At 37.4% G+C, this 24,403-nt stretch overlaps 2 protein-coding genes across 3 annotated transcripts in view; both read left to right on the top strand.

Moving 5' to 3' along the window:
* Positions 1 to 13,057, top strand: part of LOC121417276 — a 37,287-nt gene extending 24,230 nt beyond the window's left edge. Inside the window, 7 exon segments of the mRNA XM_041610918.1 lie at positions 1,225 to 1,362; positions 4,512 to 4,702; positions 5,719 to 5,927; positions 6,751 to 6,936; positions 7,985 to 8,081; positions 9,583 to 9,793; positions 11,857 to 13,057. Of these exon segments, the coding sequence (XP_041466852.1) occupies positions 1,225 to 1,362; positions 4,512 to 4,702; positions 5,719 to 5,927; positions 6,751 to 6,936; positions 7,985 to 8,081; positions 9,583 to 9,793; positions 11,857 to 12,041 (1,217 nt within the window). The 3' untranslated portion in view covers positions 12,042 to 13,057.
* Positions 13,058 to 15,643: 2,586 nt separating this feature from the next.
* LOC121417274 lies at positions 15,644 to 22,617 on the top strand. 2 transcript variants are annotated; one of them, XM_041610917.1, is made up of 4 exons: positions 15,644 to 16,429; positions 20,088 to 20,580; positions 21,281 to 21,427; positions 22,421 to 22,617. In XM_041610917.1, the coding sequence occupies exons 2-4, from the start codon at positions 20,155 to 20,157 to the stop codon at positions 22,562 to 22,564; spliced, it is 717 nt and encodes a 238-aa protein (XP_041466851.1). In that variant the 5' UTR covers positions 15,644 to 16,429; positions 20,088 to 20,154; the 3' UTR covers positions 22,565 to 22,617. The 2 variants fall into 2 exon arrangements, with proteins under 2 accessions (XP_041466851.1, XP_041466850.1); XM_041610916.1 differs by having other exon boundaries at positions 20,085 to 20,580.
* Positions 22,618 to 24,403: the final 1,786 nt, after the last annotated feature.

Raw genomic sequence — 24,403 nt, 5'->3', positions numbered from 1 at the left:
TGCATCCTCTCCTCATTAAGGCCCGATATATAATAAATGAATAAACCTAATGTCATGTAATAAAGTACAAAAGAACAAGTGGGGGTATGACATCATCAGCCCACATAATGAATATTCACAAAGACTTGCCTAAAACTATTTTACCGCAAATGCAAATCTTTAAAATTCAACAACTTCGTTATCTGTTATCTGATTTTGATCAAATTTTCAGCATTTTGCTTTGTGAATTTACTCTATTCATGGAGATATAAATATCTCCAGCCTGGACCATCCCTTTAGAATACTTACCCCGAACAAATACTTCAAATACTTATCCTAAGCATGTCAACTTTAAAAGAGGAGGGCGAATGACCGTTGCCAAATTCAAATACATATTTAAAGACAACGGCATACTTTTGCCATTGAATTAAAGGTCGTGTCAACTTAGAGCACATTTCAATATAAAATTGAATAAACATATAAATATATATTACCCTGACGTGGTACAGAGATGTTTGACAAAGCTATTACCCGTTATAATTGATAATACCTTTTTAGGATGATAACGCTGTTATCAACTTAAAGACCAAAGTCTATCTTCAATCACCGTTAATCATATTTACAAGGTAGCTTACGCCGTAGTATTTTTCTTTGATATAAAATAAATAAGTTAAGACAATAAACGCCATGAAAAGTCAGTTTATAGTCAACTTATATTCAAGCAAATAAAAAAGAGTTAAAAAAATACAGTTTTTAGTAGACAGAAGGTATTGTGACTGGTTTGGTCATGTACATGTGTATATGTTCTCTACAGAGAACCAAGTGGAAATATGTAAACATTACGAATTTGCAATTCATTTAGATATGCACGTGCGTCCCATTTCTGGGAACGTCGTAAAATGATTTCATAATTCTTTTTACATTCCATATGTTACCTAAACGAGCTAACAAAATATCAATCCTCGAGCATTTCCTGAAAGGAAGTAAGATGGAGGAAAATGACGTTCGGACGTATGAAATGTCAACTAATTGATAATCAAATAATATAGGATTTGTGTAGCGCACGTTTCCACCTTGTTATGTGCTCAAGGCGCACACCCCGGCTAAGCTATTATACCGACTAAGGTGCTCACAGGTTTTTGAGAAATGACTTCCTGCCGGTACCCATTTACCTCACCTAAAATAAAAGTAAAATCATGAGGAGTTGTCCTTATTCATTTTAGTTTTTCTGATTTATTTATGTAGAGCTGGTATACGGAGGTGATCAAAATAGCGCCACCATCGAGGGTTTGTTGCCAGACCGCATGTACAACGTCACTGTGGGGGCCTTCCTCAGTCAAGATTACGAGCTCTCACCAGTTGGACCCGTTTCGGTCAAAACAGGTTTGAAAACCCTACTGAAAGAGCATAGTGTAGCGCCATGTGTTCACAGTGTAATTACACTGTGTTTAGAGTGTGTTCACATTGCGTTTACAGTGTGTTCACAGTGTGTTTAGTGTGATCAAAGTGTGTTCACATTGTGTCCACAGTATGTTCTAATTCTGTTGAAAGTGTTTCCACAGTGTGTTAAAAATGTGTTTACAGTGTGTTTAGTGTGTTCACAGTTCGTTCAAAGTGTGTTCATTGTGTGTTTAGTGTGATCAATGTTTGTACACAGTGTGTTTACAGTGTGCTGACATTGTGTACAAAGTGTGTTGACAGTGTGTTCAAAGTGTGTTGACAGTGTGTTCAAAGTGTGTTGACAGTGTTTTCAAAGTGTGTTGACAGTGTGTTCAAAGTGTGTTGACAGTGTTTTCAAAGTGTGTTGACAGTGTGTTCAAAGTGTGTTGACAGTGTGTTCAAAGTGTGTTTACTGTGTGTTCACAGTGTGTTGACAGTGTGTTCAAAGTGTATTTACAGTACATTGTGTTCTCAGTGTGTTCACAGCGTCTTAACACTGTGATTACAGTGTGTCCCAGTGTGTCAGTATGTATTTAACGTACGTTCACAACGTATTAAATAAATTCCCACCTCATACATACACATTAATAGTCCAGGATAGAAGAGGCGTAACCTTGTTTTTTATATATATTATACAATATTTTTTGATGGTTTCTTGTCAATTCGAGGGTGCTGATTACGAATCTGGATGATGCCACTCGTGTAACCTTGAGCATTTTCCACAAATTGGCAAAATTCAATATGGCTGCCAAAATATGCAAGTTACCCATAAAAATCCTAAAATTGTCTGCACATTGGCGATGAAATGCATGGAAGCGTGTGGCAGGAGTAAAACACACTCTGAAAAATAATTTTTGACAAAATATTTATTTTCCTGATATTCAAAATGGCCGTCATAGTCCATTGTATACTCTATTATATACAATATGAATAGGGAAAACTATTTTTCACAAAAATGAGCACTAAACCGCAAAAAATCGCGATACATGAACGAAGTAATATATGCAAATCGTCATAAATATATTATTTATTATGTCATAAATGGGAACATTTATTTTGTATTTTGATGTCTAAAATGGCCGCCACTGGCCCAAACAGTATTGCGTACAATGCCAATGGGGGCCAAAAAATCACAAGAGTGATCACTAAAATGCATATTATTAAGATTAAACAAGTGGAATACTGACTAAAAACATAATTGTTAACCAAATATATTATTAATATGCCATGTATGTGATGAATGTTGTATTTAGATATTCAAAATGGCTGCCAAAGGCCCTAAAAGCATTATGCACAATGAGAAAGTGGGGCAAAGAAATCACAAGAGTGATCACTAAAATGCATATTATATGTGATAAATTCATGGGATACTGTTTAAAACACATATTTTCTAACGAAATATATCATTCAGGTTTAAAGTTTGTGTTAAATACTGTATTTTTATTTTCAAAATGGCCGCCAGAGACATTAACAGTATTATGCACAATGCAAAGTGGGAAACCAATATTCACAGGAGTGAGCACCATAAAAACAAGGTTTGGTCAAGTTTCTGTGGGGCTTATCCTAATTACTAATTCTAATTACTAATTCTAGACTAATTCACTACGAAGTGAAGGGTAGTAATATTGAACACCAACAGATGCTAATGTATCTATTTTGTTGACGAACACCCAAATGTCTCATCTTAAAATGTTAGAATGTGTTCATTGAGGGTAACGGGACGGACATTATATTGATTCTGGTTGACTTTTTGTTTTCTTCAATAAGTAGATAAGAATTAATATATCCTTAACTTCCCGGATATAGTGGACAAAATAATGTAAACACATATACATTAAGATAACATAAAGATAATTTCGCACTGTGGAGTGTGGACACCTCTACAAAGTAATTTTCACAGTGTGTTCAAATAGTGGACCACGTGATGATCAAAGCCCCGTCTTACCATGAGTTACGATTGATCTGATGAACCTTGATATGTCCATCATTGTCATAATTTTTCCTACAGGATATTGGCACAATGCCATTTGTATAAGGAAAAGGGCACACCCAATATTGTCAAAACTATATAGTGTGTTAGTGTACATCATATCTCAAAAACGTTTTGAAGAAAACACGCGCTTTAGATGTTGGCCATAGTTGTGGTTGATTGGGTAAATCGCAATTCTTTGTACACTGCGAAAACTCCGGTGTTGGCTTGACACCAGCCCGGAATCTATAATATGTCCACACCAGAGAATTTTTAAATAGCAGCGGTTTCGTTTTGGTCTAACACCAGAAAGGTGTTTATATAACACCAATTAGTTCTAAAACAGCATCGGTTTGATTCCAAACTGGTGTTGCTTCAATACTTCTCTGGTGTGGACATATATAGATCCCGGGGTGGTGTTAAATCAACACCGGAATCAGCACCGGCGGTTTTGCAGTGTAAGACGGAGCCCTGATTGACACTGTCAAAGTGTTCAAAAAGAGGATTCACATTGTGTTTTTCACTGTGGGACAGAGCGTTTTCAACAGGGAATCTTCCAATCCTATGATAGTGATGAAGACAATAGGCCTACATTGTAAACACTGTAGTGTTAGAACTGACACCAATTGGTGTTAATAGAGGACCACACCCTGAGGTGTTAAAATAACACCCTAGAGATTGAACATAACACCAAAGAGTGTAAATGTAACAACCATAGGTGTTGTAATAACATATATAGGTGTAAAACTAACACCACCAATTTAGCACCGGTGTAAAATAACTGCTGTGGTCCTTTATGTACACCGGTTAACACCACAGTTTTTGCTGTGTACTAAAAAAAATAATTATGAAAATTACTAACAATGATAACGAATTGATGTGATATTTTTGTTTTATTAAAAAATATGTATGATTACCACTGGTGTAAAAACGTCACATCTATTCATGGGATGATTTATTTTTCCACCCCACCCTCCCCCCCCCCCCCCCCCACTTGAATAGCATGACGTCATGGAATTCACCCGTTACGATTTGTTTAAGAATTAGATATATATATTTACATTTATCTTTTTAAGAAAGCGCTGCTTGCTAATTCCTTATTGTAATCACACTCCCTTTGCAGTCGCTGCTATCATCCTCCAGTGTTCACCCACCACCATGTCAGTACGAGTCCCCCTGGAGCGGCTCGGCGGCGCATCCCTTGGAACCGACCTTCAGCTGATGAACGATGGCAACTGTCAGGGAGTGATATCAGAGGATGGAATGGCCATCGTTATCACCACAAATCTAACTTCATGTAATAACGAAAGACGTGTAAGTACATTTTTATTCAAAATTAAGAATTAAGTTTGATGCGTCCCTTACAGTGTCAACTAATTTTGAAATTAAAATTTCTTTGATATTCTTAAGGTTAACACTAATATTTTATTTCATCTTTTTTATTTCTCTTTTACATACGGCTTTTATCTTTGATTACTTGATATGTCCTCTTTTAAAAATGTGCCTATACTGGACTTTAAATGTGAATGTATACAATTAATATGTACAATCGGCAATGTGCACACATTGTTTATTCACTTTGATAGCTTCATTAAACTTTGAATATACTTTCTCACAATCAACTATACATAATACCCACAACTGTTCTAACCTTCATTTCGATGAATGAGTGTCACTGTTGGTCAGGTTTCATTTTTACGAATGTGACATGACCACACTAAGCCTATGCTCATGTTTTACTTAAACTCACACAGCAAAAACTGTGGTGTTAACCGGTGTACATAGAGGACCACACCAGTTGACACCGGTGTTTAATTGGTGATGTTAGTTTTACACCTATAGGTGTTATTACAACACCTTTTGTTGTTACATTTACACTCTTTGGTGTTATGTTTAATCTATAGTGTGTAATTTTAGCACCTCAGGGTGTGGTCCTCTATTAACACCAATTGGTGTCAGTTTTAACACTGCAGTTTTTTACAGTGCATTTGTTCTATTGTAACACCCTTCCACACTGTGAATTGTCTTATTCCTCCTTGATATGTTCACATTATTTCCACGGTAAAAACCCCATCCGTTAAATAATCCAGCTCATGTTTCTTTATCTAATTTGATCTTCACTTTTTCAACCACTTTCCAAATGATACTTTTGATTTGATTTTTTGTTTTACATTCCACAAAAAACCCTACATCTTTAGCAAATGAGAAAATAATGACAATTACTTTCACTTATTTACAAAGTAATCGTGGTAATATCAAATTAATTTGACGAAGATATAAGTGAAACAATGTTGAATTTGCATTTTTTCTTCACCGTCATCAAATTATAGGAAGATGCCACGTTCGAGTATTACAGCAATACAGTGGTTGAGAGAGAGTACGGGGTTGTCACCCGCGTATCTGATGTGTATATTCCCTTCACCTGCACCTACAACCGAACCGGGCGAGTGGGACTACGCTCGTACGAGCTCAAGAATTATCGTCTCAACGTCACCAAAGAGTCCAGCGGCCAGTATGCCTTCGCTTTGGATATATATAGGTCAGTTTATGATTTTAAGAAATTCGTACCCATATTTTTAAGATTGATATCTGTCGGGTTGAAGTCGTTCAACAATTAATGGGTGTATCTGCAAGGTTTTTGACAAATCTCTTATTACAGTGTATGGCAACATTCCGGCAGATACCAACAGAAAAATATACGGATATAATATTTCATGAAATTCTGTAGGTGTTATAACTTATCATTTTAATATTGCTCTTCGTCGAAAAAGCTTTAAAGTAGATGTCCTCTGTCTCTTGTTAACCATTCCCCTTTTATTTCTTATCTTTTGTAATTCAAGATTTATTGATCCTTTTCATCAAAATATACATGACAAAACATTCATGATATAATGGATCACATATAAAAGTTCATTCCCTTTTTATGTTGCTAATGTCAATTCCTCTTTTCTGTCAGGATAAATCGTTACTGATGTATAATCCTTTGGATTTGATTTTAAAAGGGAGTTTAAGGGTGAATTAAAAGTAGGCCTACATCGACATTGTAAAATATGTATTTTTTCAATTCTTGGGTGATATTGGCATTCTCAAGCCACAATTCTTTGTTAACATAATATCATATAATCAAAAGAGCAAGTCATTTCTCAGGACTGCTTCCATTGTGTCAATTATTCCACTTTGTTGAAAGGCCAGTTTTGACAACCTGGATTAAAAAGGGTTAAATCTAGGGTTAGCGTTAGTGTTTGGAAAAACATGACGAAAATATGGTCAACCGGATAAAGAAGACTTTGAATTATATATCAGTGAACAAATCTCAATATTGATAAGAAGTTATTTTCTTGAATTGAATTGACTTGTTTCAGAGATGAAGGTTTTGAGGAGAAGTATCTTGAAGAAGACTATCCTGTCGATATGGATCTCAATGATGACCTCTACTTCGGTGCTTCAGTTCCATCACAGGAAGGGACCTTGGACCTGTCAATCACCCGTTGTGTGGCCACGCCCTCAAGTTCATTCAATGACGACCAATTCCTTTTTATCGAAGATGGGTAAGTCTGATACAGTTCCCGGCATGGGATTGAACCTGATGGTCAAGAGGTCACGTGACGCCCCAGCCACACTCACGAATTTACCTTAAAAATTTTCCAACATGTACTTTTTTAAAGCTTTCCAAAACTAAGATCACTTCTTCATTATTATCATGATTATACCGTAATTTTTTGTAATTTCTTGATTCTTTTGTTACATTAATTTTTTGTTGATTTTATGTGTATTTTTATGTTTTTTTGTAAAACATTTGTCAATTCAGCTCAACATTTGGTTTAATAAATCTTGAATCTCTTGAATCTTGAAATATCATTAAATTCCTGCTTGTTGATGAAGAATAATTCATATTAATTGATACAATGAATAGAGGATACAATCAGTACACAACGTACGTTATTTCTATATAGATCAACCATTTTCAATACTTGTTGGCTTGAAACTTTTCACATATGGCTAGGATGTATTGCTCAGGTAAAGTGTTTTAATATCTACCCAAGATTCTGTCGTAATGTTAAACTATGTATGATCCCAATGATTTGTGATCGTCAACTATATACATGTAGTTGTATCTTACTATTTACCATTACATGTGTGCTCTTTCTGTAAAGTCACATGGATTGGAAAGGAGGTGACATGACTTTTGCTTCGGCGATAATTGCTCGTCTAAGACCGTTAGGATTTCAATAGGGTTAACGTTGGTTTAGGGTTATGTATAGGACAGGGTATAGTAGTAAATCAATGGTTGAAGTTTGGTCATTCCATTAATGTGGGGTATTACAGCGGATCAATTGTCGCCAGAGCAAATGTCATTTAGTTATTCTTTTTTTTCCTTTTCCGGCATCCACGTGACTCCTCCTTATTCTACTGTTCATACATATTGTTTACATGTTTGGTTATGTCGAATAAAATAATAATAAACTAGATAATGTATAAGTTTACTATTTTTTATCCTAAGCTTTCCGTGTCTTTCTATTTTTAAAATAGCTAAAATTTTCTGTCTCCTCCCCATATTTGAACATTGTCTCTTTTATTTCTTTTATTGTCTATTAGCTGTTCTGTCGATGAAGGTACAGTAATCCAACCGGATGAGCTTGACTTCGTAGGGGTCACGATGAAGACCTTCCGGTTCGTAGGATTAGGAAACAGAGTAAGTCTATAGGGAACCAAGAAATAAAAAGGACGGGAAGAGAAGATCCTCCTCCTAATGAAGCCATTCTAAGGTTTTGTTATGTTAAATATTGTAAATAATCATAAAATATTGATCTATCTTGTGCAGATCTTACAAAAATACAGCACTGCTGGAGAGAATACAGTGTCACACTGTAAAAACGCTGAAATTCAACAGTGCGAAAATGTTCTTACACTGTGGACACCTAGACAATGTGACTGTTCACAGCGTGTTCACATGGTCGACAATGTAGATATGTGATTCGCACTGATGAAGTGCTCGAATTTAACAGTGTGAAGGTTATCTAATATTGCATTCCACAGTGTGAACACACTGTTCTTTCAAGTAGGGAGTGATCGGTATATCATTTTACATTAATTAAATCAATTAGTGCAATTTATTTTTATTTTTATAAAACATTTAACTCCCTCTCACCGTAGGTTACGAATTTCCCTAGAACACAGTGTCACGCCGTTTTTCACAGTGTGAAACCATTACCATACTAACAGTAATGATAATTTTTTTTAACAGTTGAAGTCACATTTTCACATAGTCAGTATGGGATCACAATGTAAACGCTCACCTTGTGTTTCCAATTATTTTTACACTATCAAACTTGAGCAGTTCACACAGTCCTCTATGGGAACACACTGTAAATGCTCATACGGTACAGTGTGAAACTGTTAATTTTGAGCATTGTAACGTTGTGAGTCGAATCTTCATTCCACAGTTTGTGAACACACTGTGAACCCTCACTCCGTAGAAGTGTCCACAGTGTGAAATTATCTTCATAATTGAACTTGAGCGGTTTTACCATGTTTACACTGTACTTTTCACATATTCCACTATGTGAATACACTGTGCACCATTGCACTATTATCATTATTATTTGTTTTGGCGTCATGCACCTGTGCCTGGGAGGCGAAAAGCGAATTGAATCACTATGACCTGCAGGTCTCTCCTCCCGATATAACTGATTGGGGGGGAATGCAGGTGGACCACTACACCAGGGTTTCCCCGACTCGCATATATACGAATAGTGCAGTGGGTTCTTAACGTGCAAAGGTGGTGACTCTCCTCTACACGGGGCCTCCATGTAACGTCCTATCCGAGGGACGGAGTGTTTTTCATTGTAACATAGCCTGCATCTATGAAACATGGGAGAAACGTTTACACACAACGCACTGGCTTCAGTCATCCGCCCAGGGTGGACTCGAACCCACGATCTTTGGTTCGACTGGCAGACACCGCTCTCACTATAGAGGTATCCACAGTGTGATATTACCAGAAAGGTCAAACCTCAAGATGTTGACGGATCCGAGTCCACCAACGGGACAGTCGTATCCACGCAACCCTGATGCGGGTGTGTGAGGATTCCCTCTTTCTTTGCCTGTCTCTCTTTCAGTCAACCCAAATCAGTTTATTCTTACCACCTCTCAATACTGACTATACTTGCATGGCTATTCTTTCTGTATTCTAGGTTTACATCCATTGTGACCTCCTTGTCTGTGACGCAACAAGCGGAAATCTTACTGAATGTGACGTCACATGCCCAAGTGGACTGAACGGTCGCCAACGTCGTGACGTCACATCCTCGAAATCCACGCTTGCGCGTAAGAGGATTAGCCGTGGACCAATCAGATTTAGACGTAGCTCAGAATCCTACGAACACATGGACTGGATGATTAAAGGTATGCGCATTGTCGATGTAGGATATTTTTTCTTCTTTTCCATTCTATAAGCAAAGAATGATTGATTGATAACGAATTAAAGCGAATTCTAATAAAATGAAATGAAATGGACACCTGAAAATAAATGCTTTTTAATGAAGTACTCTGATAAGCAAGATATATCAGTACAAGATACAAAGTTCAAGAAATATATAATATACAAATCATCATATCATTCTTGTAGAAATTAAATATAAATCCTTGTAAAATATCAGTGTTTTTATCAATATTGTATTGAAAGCCTATTTCATGTTTTCTTTATTATGTTTTAAAATGACGATATGAACTGTAATCAAATTCATTGGTTCAGACCAATCAGAATAATCATGATGATCTCACATACTTGTTACCTTTAAAGTAGCGTGAATGCCCTCAGCAAATCCTCGGGCGTGTTAAAACTGTTCCGAAAGTACCTCGTGCGTGTAACCCTCACTAATCTCCTCGATGGTGTGTACTATGTCTCATGCCTAGTTCCTACTTTCACGATTCGCGCCACGACTAAAACGGTGATCTCAATCGTGGTAATGATCGTAGTGGTCGTATCAAATCGTATCAGATCAGTATTGGCAATCGTACTGATCGCATAAAAAGATTGAATGGTTCATAAACTCTCACGATCAGTTACGGACGACAAATGTTGGCATTCGTCACGGATCGCACGACAGTTTGGATAAGTAATTGGATGAAGGGTTTTGACGGGGGAGGGGCAGGGAAATGTATTGCTGTACACATGCATGACTAAATCATTTCCAAACACCCCCTAAACGAGTTTTTCTCTGTGTGCAAAATAAACCTCTAAACAAGTTTTTCTCGGTCTTCATTTACAAATTTTGGCTCCTAAATAAGTTGTCGCCAGAATATGACCCCTAAACAAATTTTGTTCAATCGGGAAAAAAAACCCAAACACTTTACAGGAACGAGGAGGAAAATGCCCGGGGAAAAAGCTTTGGGGAAAAACATACCTAAAACACGTTATGCTAGTCTCAGAAAGAAAAAAAATACCCTAAATAGGTTGACCCCGCAATTGACCATTGACCAGTCTTTCAAAACCACCCTTTTTTTCTTGAAAATCGGTGTTTTGGATACCCTTGACGAGTCCACGCGCGGCCCGCGTCCAAAACTGAAAAAAAAACACCCCTTTAAAGCGTTTTTTATGGGGGGTCTCGCATGTGTTCAGCAATATATTGACTGCCCCCCCCCCCCCGGGGGGGTTGAATAATCAACAAAACGTGCCAAGCAAGCGATAGTATTTAAATAAGAAGTAGAAAAAATCCATCATTTCTAGATTCTAGGAATGTAGGGACAGGATAAATTCATTGTGGGAAGATTCCAAGCGGCGCGCCTCACAAATCAATTCATCTATTTTTCTACAGTCAAACACACGAACTGGTCTCACGAAAAGTTCTTGTAGATTTAAACTGATATTGATTTCAAATTTCTAGATTATGATAAGGGGCTTGAAAAAATCTCAATTCGATTTTGACCTAAGACTCTCGAGATTCTTTTTGATGCTGTATACGGTCGCGCCAACGAAACGATCTCCAAACTGACCGCTGATTTGCCATTCGAAAAAAGGTAATAGCTTTGACCAGTCTGAGCCCCGTTGTTTGAAAAATAACCATTATAGCTTTGCCATGCAATGGTAACTTCAATGGAACCCTTGATTTTGATTGGCTGTTGATCATCGTTGCCATTATTGTTATCACTTCTTCTTTCTTTTTTTTTTTGGGGGGAGGGGTCAAATAACACGGTCAACAATAGTCGTCGAAAAAGCCAAATTTATGTCTTCATTCGTCCATAATGTAACCTTACCACTCTCGTTGAGGCTGTGTTCAACCTATCTACTTCGTGCAATGGATCGAACACAGCCTCAACTGGAGTGAGGTCAGATTGCATGATTAACTGATATGAATGCATCATTTGTATATTGATAAGAATATTGGAATTCATTGTATCTGTGCGTTTGTTGTTTTTTTTGTTCCTGTCTGATAACCATATTTTGTTATGTTTCTTTTTATTTACAGACGATAAATCCACTGAAACGCAGGTTTCTGCGTTCAACCCGTGGATGCTGGCTATTGTTGCCATGGTAACGATCATGATCGTTCTCCTTGTTACCGTCCTGGTTGTCGTCCGGAAGATGACGTCAGTGATTCGTTCCCAGAATGCCAAGAGGGACGACGAAGCCTCGGTACCACTCATGAACTAAAAGAGAAAATAATCTCGGATGTTTCATCAAGTTCGAATCTATTTTACTATAAGTTTATTTTATCATTAAATAATCTGTTACGTCATTTAAATAAAAATCTCACATTGCTAAGAATCCCGTGCATAACATGATACGCAGTGAATAATTTCAAACCTTTCTCGACTCTTGAAGGGATGCTTCATTAATATTAAGCTTAGGACTAATGTTTAGAATATGATTTCGTTAAAGCAATACCAAAGAAATATTCCTATTATTAGGATAATGGACAGGAAGCTTGTTATAATGAAGTTCATGACACTTATGGGCATGCTCATTTTGTTTTACTTCATAGTATATCGTGTTGTAATCAAAATGTAAATGATAAAGTAACCATGAGTGGAGTTGATATGTCTTTTCCTGAAAATAGGGCTTGGAACAATAACAAGTTTGCATACAAGCAGTGTATTATTTGAAATAGCTAATCGCTAACGTTATGTCACGCAAAATGACAGGTAGTTTGTTACAAAGACACAGTGCAAGAGGTCTTAAAGAATGACCATCTAGTATCTTTTTACGATTTGGACATACTCTCTGCAAAGGGCCCATATTGGAGGTCCTCTTTGCAATCTAGAGAAAATTGCTAAAGAAATGTTCATGCTCTCTTGGGGGAAAGGGGGTGTTTGAAAAACCTTTCTAATCACGATCTTTTCTGAGAGTGGCTAACATGCAAAGGACTCAACTTGAATCACTTTGGAGGTAACATAGGGAAAACATATTCTGGTACTTTTTTATTGGGGTTGGATAAAATTTTGTCTGAGAGTGACCAACATATGAAAAGCATATTTCGTAGATGGTGTTCAAGTGGCGATGTCGAGTATAGCTGTATTAAATCTTTGTTTATACTATAAAATTAGTTGCTTATCAATACCAAATGGAAATTAACATGGGTTTGAGGAATGTGTAATAATCAAAATAATGCCATAATTATGTTCATTTCATCTTTTATACCTCAGAGAGCATGCTGTTTTCAAAATAAAGATAATTTAAGAAGTATGACCAGCGTTTTCGTTTTTGATTAATTGTACGCGTCCCCCGCCCCCTCCCAGCCCAAAAAAAAATCTGCGAAGGGCTATGAAAACATGGAAAATAAAAACGGAACAAAAAGTGATTATTTGAGTAACAAAGTTTGATTCACTTATGTCTCGTCTGTGAATATTACCATTACATGGCATGGTATCCTATGATATGAAATCGGGCTTTGCAGTTTTAAAGACTGAAATACACACGGACATATAATATGATTTAAAACAAATGTAAAGCATAACTGCGGTACTATTTACAATATAAAGATACACAATAATGTCGCATATTCTATTGGACTTATTGAATATCATATTAATCTACAATCATAATAAATACCATAATTACGCTGAATTAAGTGTAATATGAAACACATACAGAATTTAAGTAAAATACAAAATTTTGAATTTCTAAAAGAAGAGATGGTATGTGAAGAATGGGATGGGAGGGAGGAATGAAACGCGGGATAGGCTGAAAGAAGTTAAGAAAATGGGAAAGCACTTTCAGTTTGATAAATTTCATGAGATGTAACAGTGGATTTTTTATCCAACTTCTTTCCTCCCATAGCAGTGCTCAGCATATTCAAGGCTTTAATGTAATAACAATGTGTGACGCCATAATTGAAAGTGAAGTACGTCATTTTTCGTTATTAAAAGCCAAATGCATCGATGTTCTTTTCCGGGAGTTGGTGATCTGACGCTATTTAACAGAGGGTTACAAGTATTGGTTTTTATAGTGATCATGGTATATTTTGAGGGCACTGTGCCTAGCATAATGTATTACTGTTTCTAAAACAAATTGAAGTGGGTCCATGACATTTGCTCCAGCGGCAGTTGCTCCGGCGACATTTCCTCCGGGGACAGGATTTGCTCCCCTCCAAGTTCTACACACTAATCGAATGACTAACTTCAACCCTGGATTTAACACTTTACTCTACCACGAACTTAAAGGTCAAGTCCAACCGAGCAAAATGTTAATTTGAATAAATAGGGAAAAATCAAACTAGCATAACGCTGAAAGTTTCATCAAAATCGGATGTAAAATAAGAAAGTTATGACATTTCAAAATTTTTCTTATTTTAGCATAATAGTTATATGAACGAGTCAGTTACATCCAAATGAGAGAGTCGATGATGTCACTCACTCACTTTTTCTTTTGTTTTTTATTGTTTGAATTATACAATATTTCAATTTTTATGAATTTGACGCTTAGAACCTCCTTGCCTGAAGCACAAAATATTAAAGTTATAGAATTTCATGTGTTCAGGGTGAAATGAAACTTCATTTCACATGACAATGACGAGAAAATCAAAATATTTCATGAAATAAAATACAAAAAAAATAGTGAGTGAGTGATGTCATCAGTTCCCCATTTGCATACCGACCGAGATGTGCATATAACTGTTTTGTGAAATGAAGCGAAACTTGAACATGTTTAAAACGTCATAACTTTCTTATTTCACATCCGATTTTGATGAAATTTTCAGTGTTATGCTTGTTGAATTTGTTTCTTTTTATTCAAATCAAGTTTTCGTTGGGATGGACTTGTCCTTTAACCCTAAACCTAGCCTAAAACAATATTGCAACCCTTAAACTCTACACGAAAAAAAAAAGTCAGGAGCAATAGTCGCAGGAGCAAATGTCGTGTCTGCAACATCTAGGCATATATGGGGGGTGTTTCACAAAGATTTAAGTATGACTTAGATCGCACTTAAATGTCGACGCGTACATGATATTCAACGCGCAATCTTATTGATCAATACGCAGTAGTGCGCGTCCTCTTGGCATGATCTAACTGTTGTTGTTGTTGTTATTTTGAATAGGCAAACTAGTCAGTTTTGACTATTGTTGCCTTATAAATATGCTTTTCTTTTTTTTCAAAATATGATAATTTCTTTGTTCAAATTATGTCAGTTTGAAAAGTAAAAGAAAGAAAGGAAAGAAAAGTTCCCAGGAAATTGTGCAAGACCACCTCTCCTGCCCTGTATTAGCATGATTAGTACGTTATCCTGACAAGCCCAATGCTGTCATGCCTTTTATACTGCGCGCAACTAGACATTTAAGTGCGACTCTAAAGTCATACTTAAATCTTTGTGAAACACCCCCAGGGTCTATCTCACAAAAAGTGTCTGCATGGCTGATCCCGGTGGGAGAGGTATGAGGTAGGGAAATAATGAGAGAGAAGGGAGAGAAAGAAAAGAGAGTCCAATAAAGATAATTCCTACAACTTAAGGGGGCGACAGTTCTCAGTGAAATATTCATAATATTGTATGATTGCTTATCAAAATAGTACTTCCATAACATTGTTATTCGTTGAGGGGGTACATATAATCTTTCTTCGCCCCCCCCCCCTCTCTCTCTCTCTCCCTCACTCTATCTCCTTTTCCCCTTCTATCTCCTTCTCTCTCTCTCTCTCTCTCTCACTTACTATTTTTACCCCTTTATGTCGTAACCTTTATCCGAATACAAAAGGATCAATAACACTCGAGTGACCAAAGAAAGAAAAACTATTCAAATGCGAGGACTCCTAACGTCAATAAAAGTACACAAACGGTGTTGTGTGTGCTGTGTAGTTATTCTGAATAGCGTCGGGGTTGAATAACACTTTACACGACGCTGCGACATCTAAAAGAAAGTAAACTTAAAGATTACCCATTTCAACATCTTAGCAAGTGGAACAGACGTTTCTTTGGAATTCTGGAGAAGTTTAATTTACCTATCTCACGTTTCAGTTCCTTTACTGTTCGAAGATCGTCCGGTAACACTGCAGAAGTTTTGTCTGCGTGCATGGCTATTGGAAAGGGATCGCAGGACATTGTCTTCCAAAAGAAGATAAGTGAGGCCAGCCAATTAAGGCCGACCAGCGAATGTTTTGTTTTGCTCGTTAATATGACAGACGTCCATCCTTACATTAGGGAATAACACAACTCTCAAGTACGACTCTACTCTATTAAGAGGACTGTACTCAACGGAAGAAGAACATAGGAGTCCATCCAGGCTGAGATCATCGGTCTTATGACAGACCCACCAGTTGAAGATCATTTGGTTTATGGTGCGGAAAAGACAAAACAACAACACGTTGATTTCACGAAATGCTTATACTAGTGAATAACCTGATGTTCATCCGGGCTAAGCTCGTCAATCCAATGACAGACTCACCACTGTAGGAGATCATTTATTTTGTGTGTGGAAAAGACACAGCACCAGCAACATTCTTGAGTAAGATGGAGTTAGTTTGTTTCGAAAACGATTGATTGAGCCGCAACTTCTAATCGCAAATGATTGCTGGTTCCTTACCTGAAGACGTTTCACAAATGTTGTTTACTTTGAGTGAGTATATTTATATAATGTCATTTATATTGTAGGGATTGATTTTGTACTTCTATTTCTTTCCACTCTTAGTCATGAATCGTCCCTTTTTTCTAATAGAACATCTCTCATCTATATTCACCCTTTTCATCCTAACTTTCTATTTATGCACAGCACTCTCTTATACACTAACTGCTGTACAGTCCTCACACAAGGTTCTTTTGTATTTAATCACTCCACCATCTTTCATACAACTTTCTTCACTCCTCTCTCTCTTTTACTCTCCCTCTCCTTCCACCTCTCTCCTGATGATTGGTTATAATATTAAGTTAATGCAAGCCTAGATAATAATTTGCATATAGTTTGAATAGGAATATATCCTTTGTTTGTATATTTGAATATTCAGGTATACTTTGTTCTATTGATTGACATTTATATGAATATTGATGTTCCTAAACTAATTTGAATGGAACGTTGCCTAGAATGCAACAAGGCTTAAAAAAAACTGGGAGTTGGTCAGTAAGTTCTCAACCAGATAACATGTCTGCTGGGCTGCCTCTGTGTTAAGAGTTCTAGAAATGTGAGATTTTGTAAGAACCCCGTACTACAATATCTTAATATGTACGAGTGGTATTCCCTGTTGATATCACTCATTCAATGAACAAAGTTATGATATAACCTTGTTCTCAATTATATCTCCATGTGTGGCAAAATAAGGATGGCAATGTTTGGCTATATTTTCTCTTTTTCTTTGGGACAAATGCTTGATTTTTTTACACTGACAGTTCTCATTACACCTATTCGTCATACAACTTGTCCCTTAAGTAAATTTGATTCTTTAAATTATTATTTTTTTAGTAAATACAAAAATTATTCCCAAGTTACTAATGAAAAATAAATTGCAACTGTATGGAAATTAGTAATTATGGTCACAAAAGTGATATTTTAATCATTTTTAAATGTGTGCTCTGTACAGCATTGGCATGCCATAGTCCAAACTATAGATTCCCCACAGGCAGGGTGGTTGCAGTGAACAAGTGGTTGATATCGAGTTTTCGCAAACACATATGCGCAGACGCTTCCGGAAATGTTGAGAATATATTGAAACTGTCCATCATATCACAATAAACCGATTAGAGGTCATTGCCGAAAATAGGTGAACATGGACAGCAGATCTCATCATCATCATCACCATTAGCATCACCACCATCATCATCATCATCATATGTGAAAGTACTGTTCACCAGGCGGTGTACCATCGTAATTGTAAGCTGACGAAAAACTGCAGTTTGTTTTTTATATATACCGATTTTCGACAAAGACTGTTTTGTGATAAAGGGCTTTTGAAAATAGATTCTCACCTTTCCAGAAAGAGTATGCGTCTTGGTGCGAAAAGTCCCTATTACGAGGAGGACACCGTGCTTGGTTATTATGGTCATTCAAAATGGAACCTTGACAAGTTATCATCTCCCGACAGGCAGGGTGGTTGCAGTGAACAAGTGGTTGATATCGAGTTTTCGCAAACACATATGCGCAGACGCTTCCGGAAATGTTGAGAATATATTGAAACTGTCCATCATATCACAATAAACCGATTAGAGGTCATTGCCGAAAATAGGTGAACATGGACAGCAGATCTCATCATCATCATCACCATTAGCATCACCACAATCATCATCATCATCATATGTGAAAGTACTGTTCACCAGGCGGTGTACCATCGTAATTGTAAGCTGACGAAAAACTGCAGTTTGTTTTTTATATATACCGATTTTCGACAAAGACTGTTTTGTGATAAAGGGCTTTTGAAAATATATTCTCACCTTTCCAGAAAGAGTATGCGTCTTGGTGCGAAAAGTCCCTATTACGAGGAGGACACCGTGCTTGGTTATTATGGTCATTCAAAATGGAACCTTGACAAGTTATCATCTCTTGGGCTTCATGTAGGACCTACCCTTTTTGTTACATGTGCTTTCATAATGGGCCATAAAACAGGTAGAAATTCTGTAACGGTCTCAGAGTACCCTGTGACAAGTATTTTGTTGGTCTCACAGGCCTAATTCATTCCCCATAGACTCATGTGTTAAATTGGCACTTCAAAAAATTCATAAAAAATAAGGATGAAATTCGGGGGTCGAATGTTTACTACCAGTGGATAGGATTTATATCTGGCAATCCATATCTGACCAGAAAAGGGTCCCTCGACCGGCTCATTTTAAAAATAAATTGGCGTGTTTGAAGACATCGTCGGGGGGAGCAGATTCATCACTTCAAACAGCAAAATATAGCCCTAATCCTTCCGCCAGTCAAAATATAGTCCAAAATTTGTGATATTTCTTCCCAATTTAGGGAGGAAGTTCAGTAATTACCAAAAATAGAATCAGTGTTAGATGGACAATCATATGCATACACTTTGTCAATCAGCCATATCAAAATAAAAAAAATAGCAATGGGTTGGCTCGAATGAATATCTATGGCCTGCCACTAGTGATTAGGCCCGTGAAACCAGTAATGTTCCCCTACCCTAGACAATGCCTGAAATGTGTCATTTTTATAATAGTGTTGAAAAATATAAGCCATTTCTTGATTTCAGTATCTTATCCATTTTATACCCATTTCACTGTTCGCCCGCAAGCAGAGAGATCGCCCGACCGAAAAAAAAGATAAAAGAATAAGTGATTTTTGCATGTGCACGAGCGAGCATTGTGTCCATAATTATAAAGTTTCCGTTCCACTTGTTGCTGTATATATAATTTTTGCATTATCCTATGATAAGACAATGTGAAAACTGGATTTATAGGCCCGTATTCTGAAGTCGGGTTTAAACTCAGGTTTAAAGTTATGGTTTAAGTATGGGAAGCCAAAAGTATCAAAATTTTTATTAAGTTGTATGTTTCTTATGTTTACTTTGCTCTTTCCTGATTCATCGATGGTGAAGACAATCATCTATTTATACTTCCTACACAATTATGAATGATTTGAGAGCCGAAAGAGCTGAAAGTATGATATCTCTACTGTTATTGATTATGTAACAATTGGCTGTCCATACTTAAACCACAACTTTAAACCTGAGTTTAAGTTAAACCCGACTTCAGAATACGGGCTATAGGATCTGTGGTATCACTTAGAATAACCTTCAGTATGATGCTCCATATCATAAAAATTAGCTGCCTTGGGGAAAGGTGTCTATTAAAACTACCATACTACAGTGTCGAGACCAACCTCCCTCTCCCTGCCCCCCCCCCCCAAAAAAAAGTTTTAGACAAGGTGAAAAACCAGAAAAGGAAAGAAAATATGATATTTCTCTCTGGATAATATGGCTATTTGCATTTCGATTTTTGTTAATATTTCGTCCAGAAGGAATTAATAGCTGCGGCCCCTCCAAATTTGTTTCGCTTATTAGGCTACTGCCGGGTACTAACATCAAAACAAAAATTGAGATTACCTAAGAACTCCTCACATTTTCTAATAGCTACCCATAATGCCATATACATCACTAAAGATAGTATTTCAAACCCAGATTCCGCCCCCCCCCCCAAAAAAATAATGGTGATGAATTTTAAATGATGATCTGATAAGACTACAACCAAGGTAATTATTTTTTCTTCTAGAATTAACGGAAGTCTTTCTCTTACAACGTCAATAATTTTATTTTCTTTCAAAAATCATTATGCAGAAGAACTCGGATGTATCGTTCTCACTGGCAATCACCATTAATTTCATGAAGAGGTATACATGGTAATAGAATGGCAACGATACCAGAGGAAGAGCCACACCCACTTGCCCCTACACCAACCCCACAACCACCACCACCTGAACCCGAATTACCCCCGTACGCCAGAGTCGATCCTAACAAGACCCCAACGCGTCCCGACTTGGGATCTCCTCCACCGTATGCAAGTGTGGTACCTGAAACATACACGAACAATGCATACGAAGGTGAAGGTCGATGTAATTATTATCAAGGTCATCCACAAGGTCAAGGTCATTCTCAAGGTCAACCTCAATGTCATGGACACTCTCACAGAGGACCACCGTTTCCTAGATATCATCATCATCCGCACAGACATGGCTGGATGGACCAATCCGAGGCCATGCACGATCTCGACGTCGACCACGGATTGTCGACGTCATTCCAACAATACAATCACTGCTCCTACGATGGCATGAATGTAAGTATTTGTGCGTTTCCTCATTTCTTCGGTGTTAGGTTTGAATCGGAATGAAGCGGGCTTGTAGTATTTGCTACATAGAATTATGCTAAAATACAATGTTCGCTCGTCGTGCTCGCCTGCAAACTGATCTACGAGCTTTGTTAATGAACAATGTTCTGTTGCTAGACTTGGACGAAGTCTTTTAAACTAACTATCCTCATACTTTTACAATTTGCTTCTTCCCTACATTTATATTTCTTATGTGAAAATAGGGCATATCCTTATCATGTTTATGGGCATGCCATGATGAAACGAAAGGTCTGAAGCTCACAAACAATAATTATAATAATAATTATACTTGCTTTAGCGCTTAACACTTACTTTGTCAGAAGTCTCTAAGCGCTCTACAGTATATGCAGCATAATTACCCTGGCTTTAGCAGTGCAGCTGTTACGCGCGCTGCGTTTCAAGGAATAAATTCCTGCCAGGTACCCATTTACGTCACCTGGGTTGAGTGCAGCACATTGTGGATCACTTTCTTGCTGAAGGAAATTACGCCATGGTTACGTCAAATTAATAATGAGCATAATGTTTGAAATAATTATCACCGACTCTCTCAATCATTCTCTCTCCCTCTCTATCCCTCCCCCTCTCTCCTTCTCTGCCCCCCCCCCCCATCCCCCTTTGCCCCATTCCCATCCCTCCATACTATGTACAGATGTCATATCCGCCACACGTGACGATTATCCGTGACAGCCAAGTCGGTGCGCCGGTTAATGTGAACTGCTTATTCGGTTTCGGATCTTTCATTCTCTGTTGCTGCTGCGTGCCGTTTGGAATAGCAGCACTCATCAAAGCAGTAGAGGTCAGTGTAAACGCATGGAGCTATAAACACAGCTCCATGGTAATAGAGAGAGAGAAAAAAGTTAAATTGCCAACTCGTCTACTCATCACATGGTCTATCTTCATTTAATCTAATTCCGTTCCGTCCATCAACATTTCGTCCAACAACTATAGTTGGTCCAATAATCATTTTGTCCAGTCTAATCACCATTGCGTCAATAATCATTTCGTATCATAACCAGTTGGTCTAATGTCCATCTTATTTCCATTCATGTCGCCCAATGAACACTTAGTCCAATTAGACCAAATGAATTATGGTTATAAGGCCATCTGGTGGTGATGTAGTGAGCGACCGAAATGGCAGTGGATAATGGACGAACTGATGGTAGACCAGATGATAGTAGACGATTCGGTAATTGGACGAATTGGCATTGGACAAATTTGGAACTAAACCGACTGTAACCAGTGAACTCGACGAGAGAGTGCAGCTGAGGAAGGGGGGGGGGGGTAAGAGCATGGACGAAGGCCTCAGCATTTGGTCAACAAGAATAGCTACAGGATGTACAAGAACATGTCCATGATTATGTAACCAAGGAAGCGACCGATCTGAACAAGGCTGATTTGATCATTCACTGATATATTTGTTTATTTATATACTTATCTTCATTTATTTCATTTATTCGTGTATTTCATTTATTTATTTACTTTGGGGGAAGCGTTGCAATTCGCAGATTATATTTCAGGGTAAACTGCAGTTTCTCCCGTGAAGATTTTTAGGGCCTGTACAAACGATTTGAAGGGAGATCCAGGGTTAAGACATATACAAATTAGGGTAGTAGGTCTAGTGGGTTTTTAACAGGCATAGACTATCAATTCAATTGAGAAAATAAAAATGCAATAGTTTGTCCGTTTTTATTGCTGGGACACAAATCTGGCCCAGTATTTTTTTTTAATTCACCGTTTGACCTAAATGATACTCAAAAGTGAAATATTTGATTTTCCTCTTTTAATACAGGCTCGAAACAGACTTTTAGCCGGGGACGCCGCCGGGGCCAGGAGAGCTGCGACATCGTCGAGAATGTGGGCTGGATCGGGGCTACTGATTGGTGCAGTGTTCCAGCTCTCACTTGTATTCTACATATTTTATCATAATACATAAACACTGTAAAAACTGCGGTGTTAAAACTGACACCAATTGGTGTTAATAGAGGACCACACCCTGAGGTGTTAAAATTACAACCTAGAGATTAAACATAACACCAAAGAGTGTAAATGTAACAACAAAAGGTGTTATTATAATACCTATAGGTGTAAAACTAACACCACCAATTTAACACCGGTGTAAAATAACTGGTGTGGTCCTCTATGTACACCGATTAACACCACAGTTTTTGCTGTGTGGAGCATAACACGTTTGATGTGTAAGAATAAACAAACAGTTTTGTATTAATATATGTATATCAACAAAGGTAGTTCTGTGGCTGAATGAAAATGACTCTTGGCCACGAGGTCAGGGTTCGAATCCTACCACAGCTCTTGCGTCCTTTGGCAAGGGGTTTATCCATATTTGCCACTCTCCACCCAGGTCTATTAAGCATTTACTGTTTTAGAGTGTGTGTATATGTTTACACGACCCTGAATAAAAGACCCTGGTTAGCACTCTCAGAATGGGCCGTTCACAGCTGACGATCCACTTGTCTTAAAGGGAAATAAACCTTTGGAACAAGCCTTGCCTTGTGTCGAAACAGAACTGAACCCAAAGAATAAGAACAAAGAAAGTTTGAGAACAATCGGACAAATAATGAGAAAGTTATGAACATTTGAATATGTATCGATCACTAATACTATGAAGATTCTCACAATAGAAATGCTACAACTAAGCAAAAACTGTGGTGTTAACCGGTGTACATAGAGGACCACACCAGTTATTTTACACCGGTGTTAAATTGGTGGTGTTAGTTTTACACCTATAGGTGTTATTACAACACATTTTGTTGTTACATTTACACTCTTTGGTGTTATGTTTAATCTCTAGGGTGTGGTCCTCTATTATTAAAAATTGGTGTCAGTTTTAACACCGCAGTTTTTACAGTGAAGACTGTGTGATATCACAAGTGAACAACTTTTCCCTTGATCGACTATAAAATACCCCCAAAATGTCTCTTTTCGCTTTTTCTAATGGGGACACAAACTATTCATCCATGATGTATTCTTTCAAAATCTGTATTGCATGCTCTCCTATAGAAAGAACACATGATCTTCTGATAGATGTGTAAAAGTGGCGGTTTAAGTGAAATATGTTCTAAAGTAATGGTAAGAGTTGTTCACAAGTGACATCACACATCTTTGTCGCATTGCCAATGGGAGGATCTCCATAGCATTGGTGGTCGCAATATTCAAATGCTAATAACTTTCTTATTTTGATTGATTTTTGTCAAACTTTCGTCGATCTGTTACTTTGATTTTTCTGTTTTCACACAAGCTATGTTGTTTCAAAGGCTTCATTTCCTCTTAGATGACTTTCCCCCATTTTTCATTACGAAGAGCTCTATTCAAATCAAGTTATTGCAGCTGTCCAGGTATAGCGTACATGTAAAAGCCAGTTCGTAGTTCCACTCTGCGCATGATCAGAGGAAGGTCATCGGTACTAAAGTGACACGGGGTTCAAATTTTAATGAGATAAGCACCAACTTAGGTGTCTTGATTAGGCCTATTCATAAATTCTTTTGAATTGTGTTTTCATTTATATCCATAAAAAAACAACGAACGACTTCTATTTCACAGTTTACCAAGTACATTGTACAACATGCTGTAATGTGTATCCAAATTAGAAATGCAACGAATACCTTTATAGAGTGTTCATTGGTGTGTTATTCTAGTCACATGGGTCCCGTAACACAAAGGGACTTGATTTTCACGATAGATTGTACATTGTAGTCAATGGAATCAATCGTAGAAAAATGTTGCTAAGCTTTCTGTTACTGGCCCCTGGTCTTTT

Source organism: Lytechinus variegatus, chromosome 6, assembly GCF_018143015.1.
Source record: "Lytechinus variegatus isolate NC3 chromosome 6, Lvar_3.0, whole genome shotgun sequence".
Lineage (NCBI taxonomy): Eukaryota > Metazoa > Echinodermata > Echinoidea > Temnopleuroida > Toxopneustidae > Lytechinus > Lytechinus variegatus.
This window is presented reverse-complemented; position numbering and strand designations above follow the sequence as displayed.

Bases quoted from the DNA above. Each gene is read 5' to 3' on its own strand.
- LOC121417274 (XM_041610917.1), top strand. From the start codon at position 20,155: ATGGCAACGATACCAGAGGAAGAGCCACACCCACTTGCCCCTACACCA. The intron at 20,581-21,280 runs GTAAGTATTTGT...TACTATGTACAG, and splicing joins GCTCCTACGATGGCATGAAT to ATGTCATATCCGCCACACGT. The intron at 21,428-22,420 runs GTCAGTGTAAAC...CTTTTAATACAG, and splicing joins CACTCATCAAAGCAGTAGAG to GCTCGAAACAGACTTTTAGC.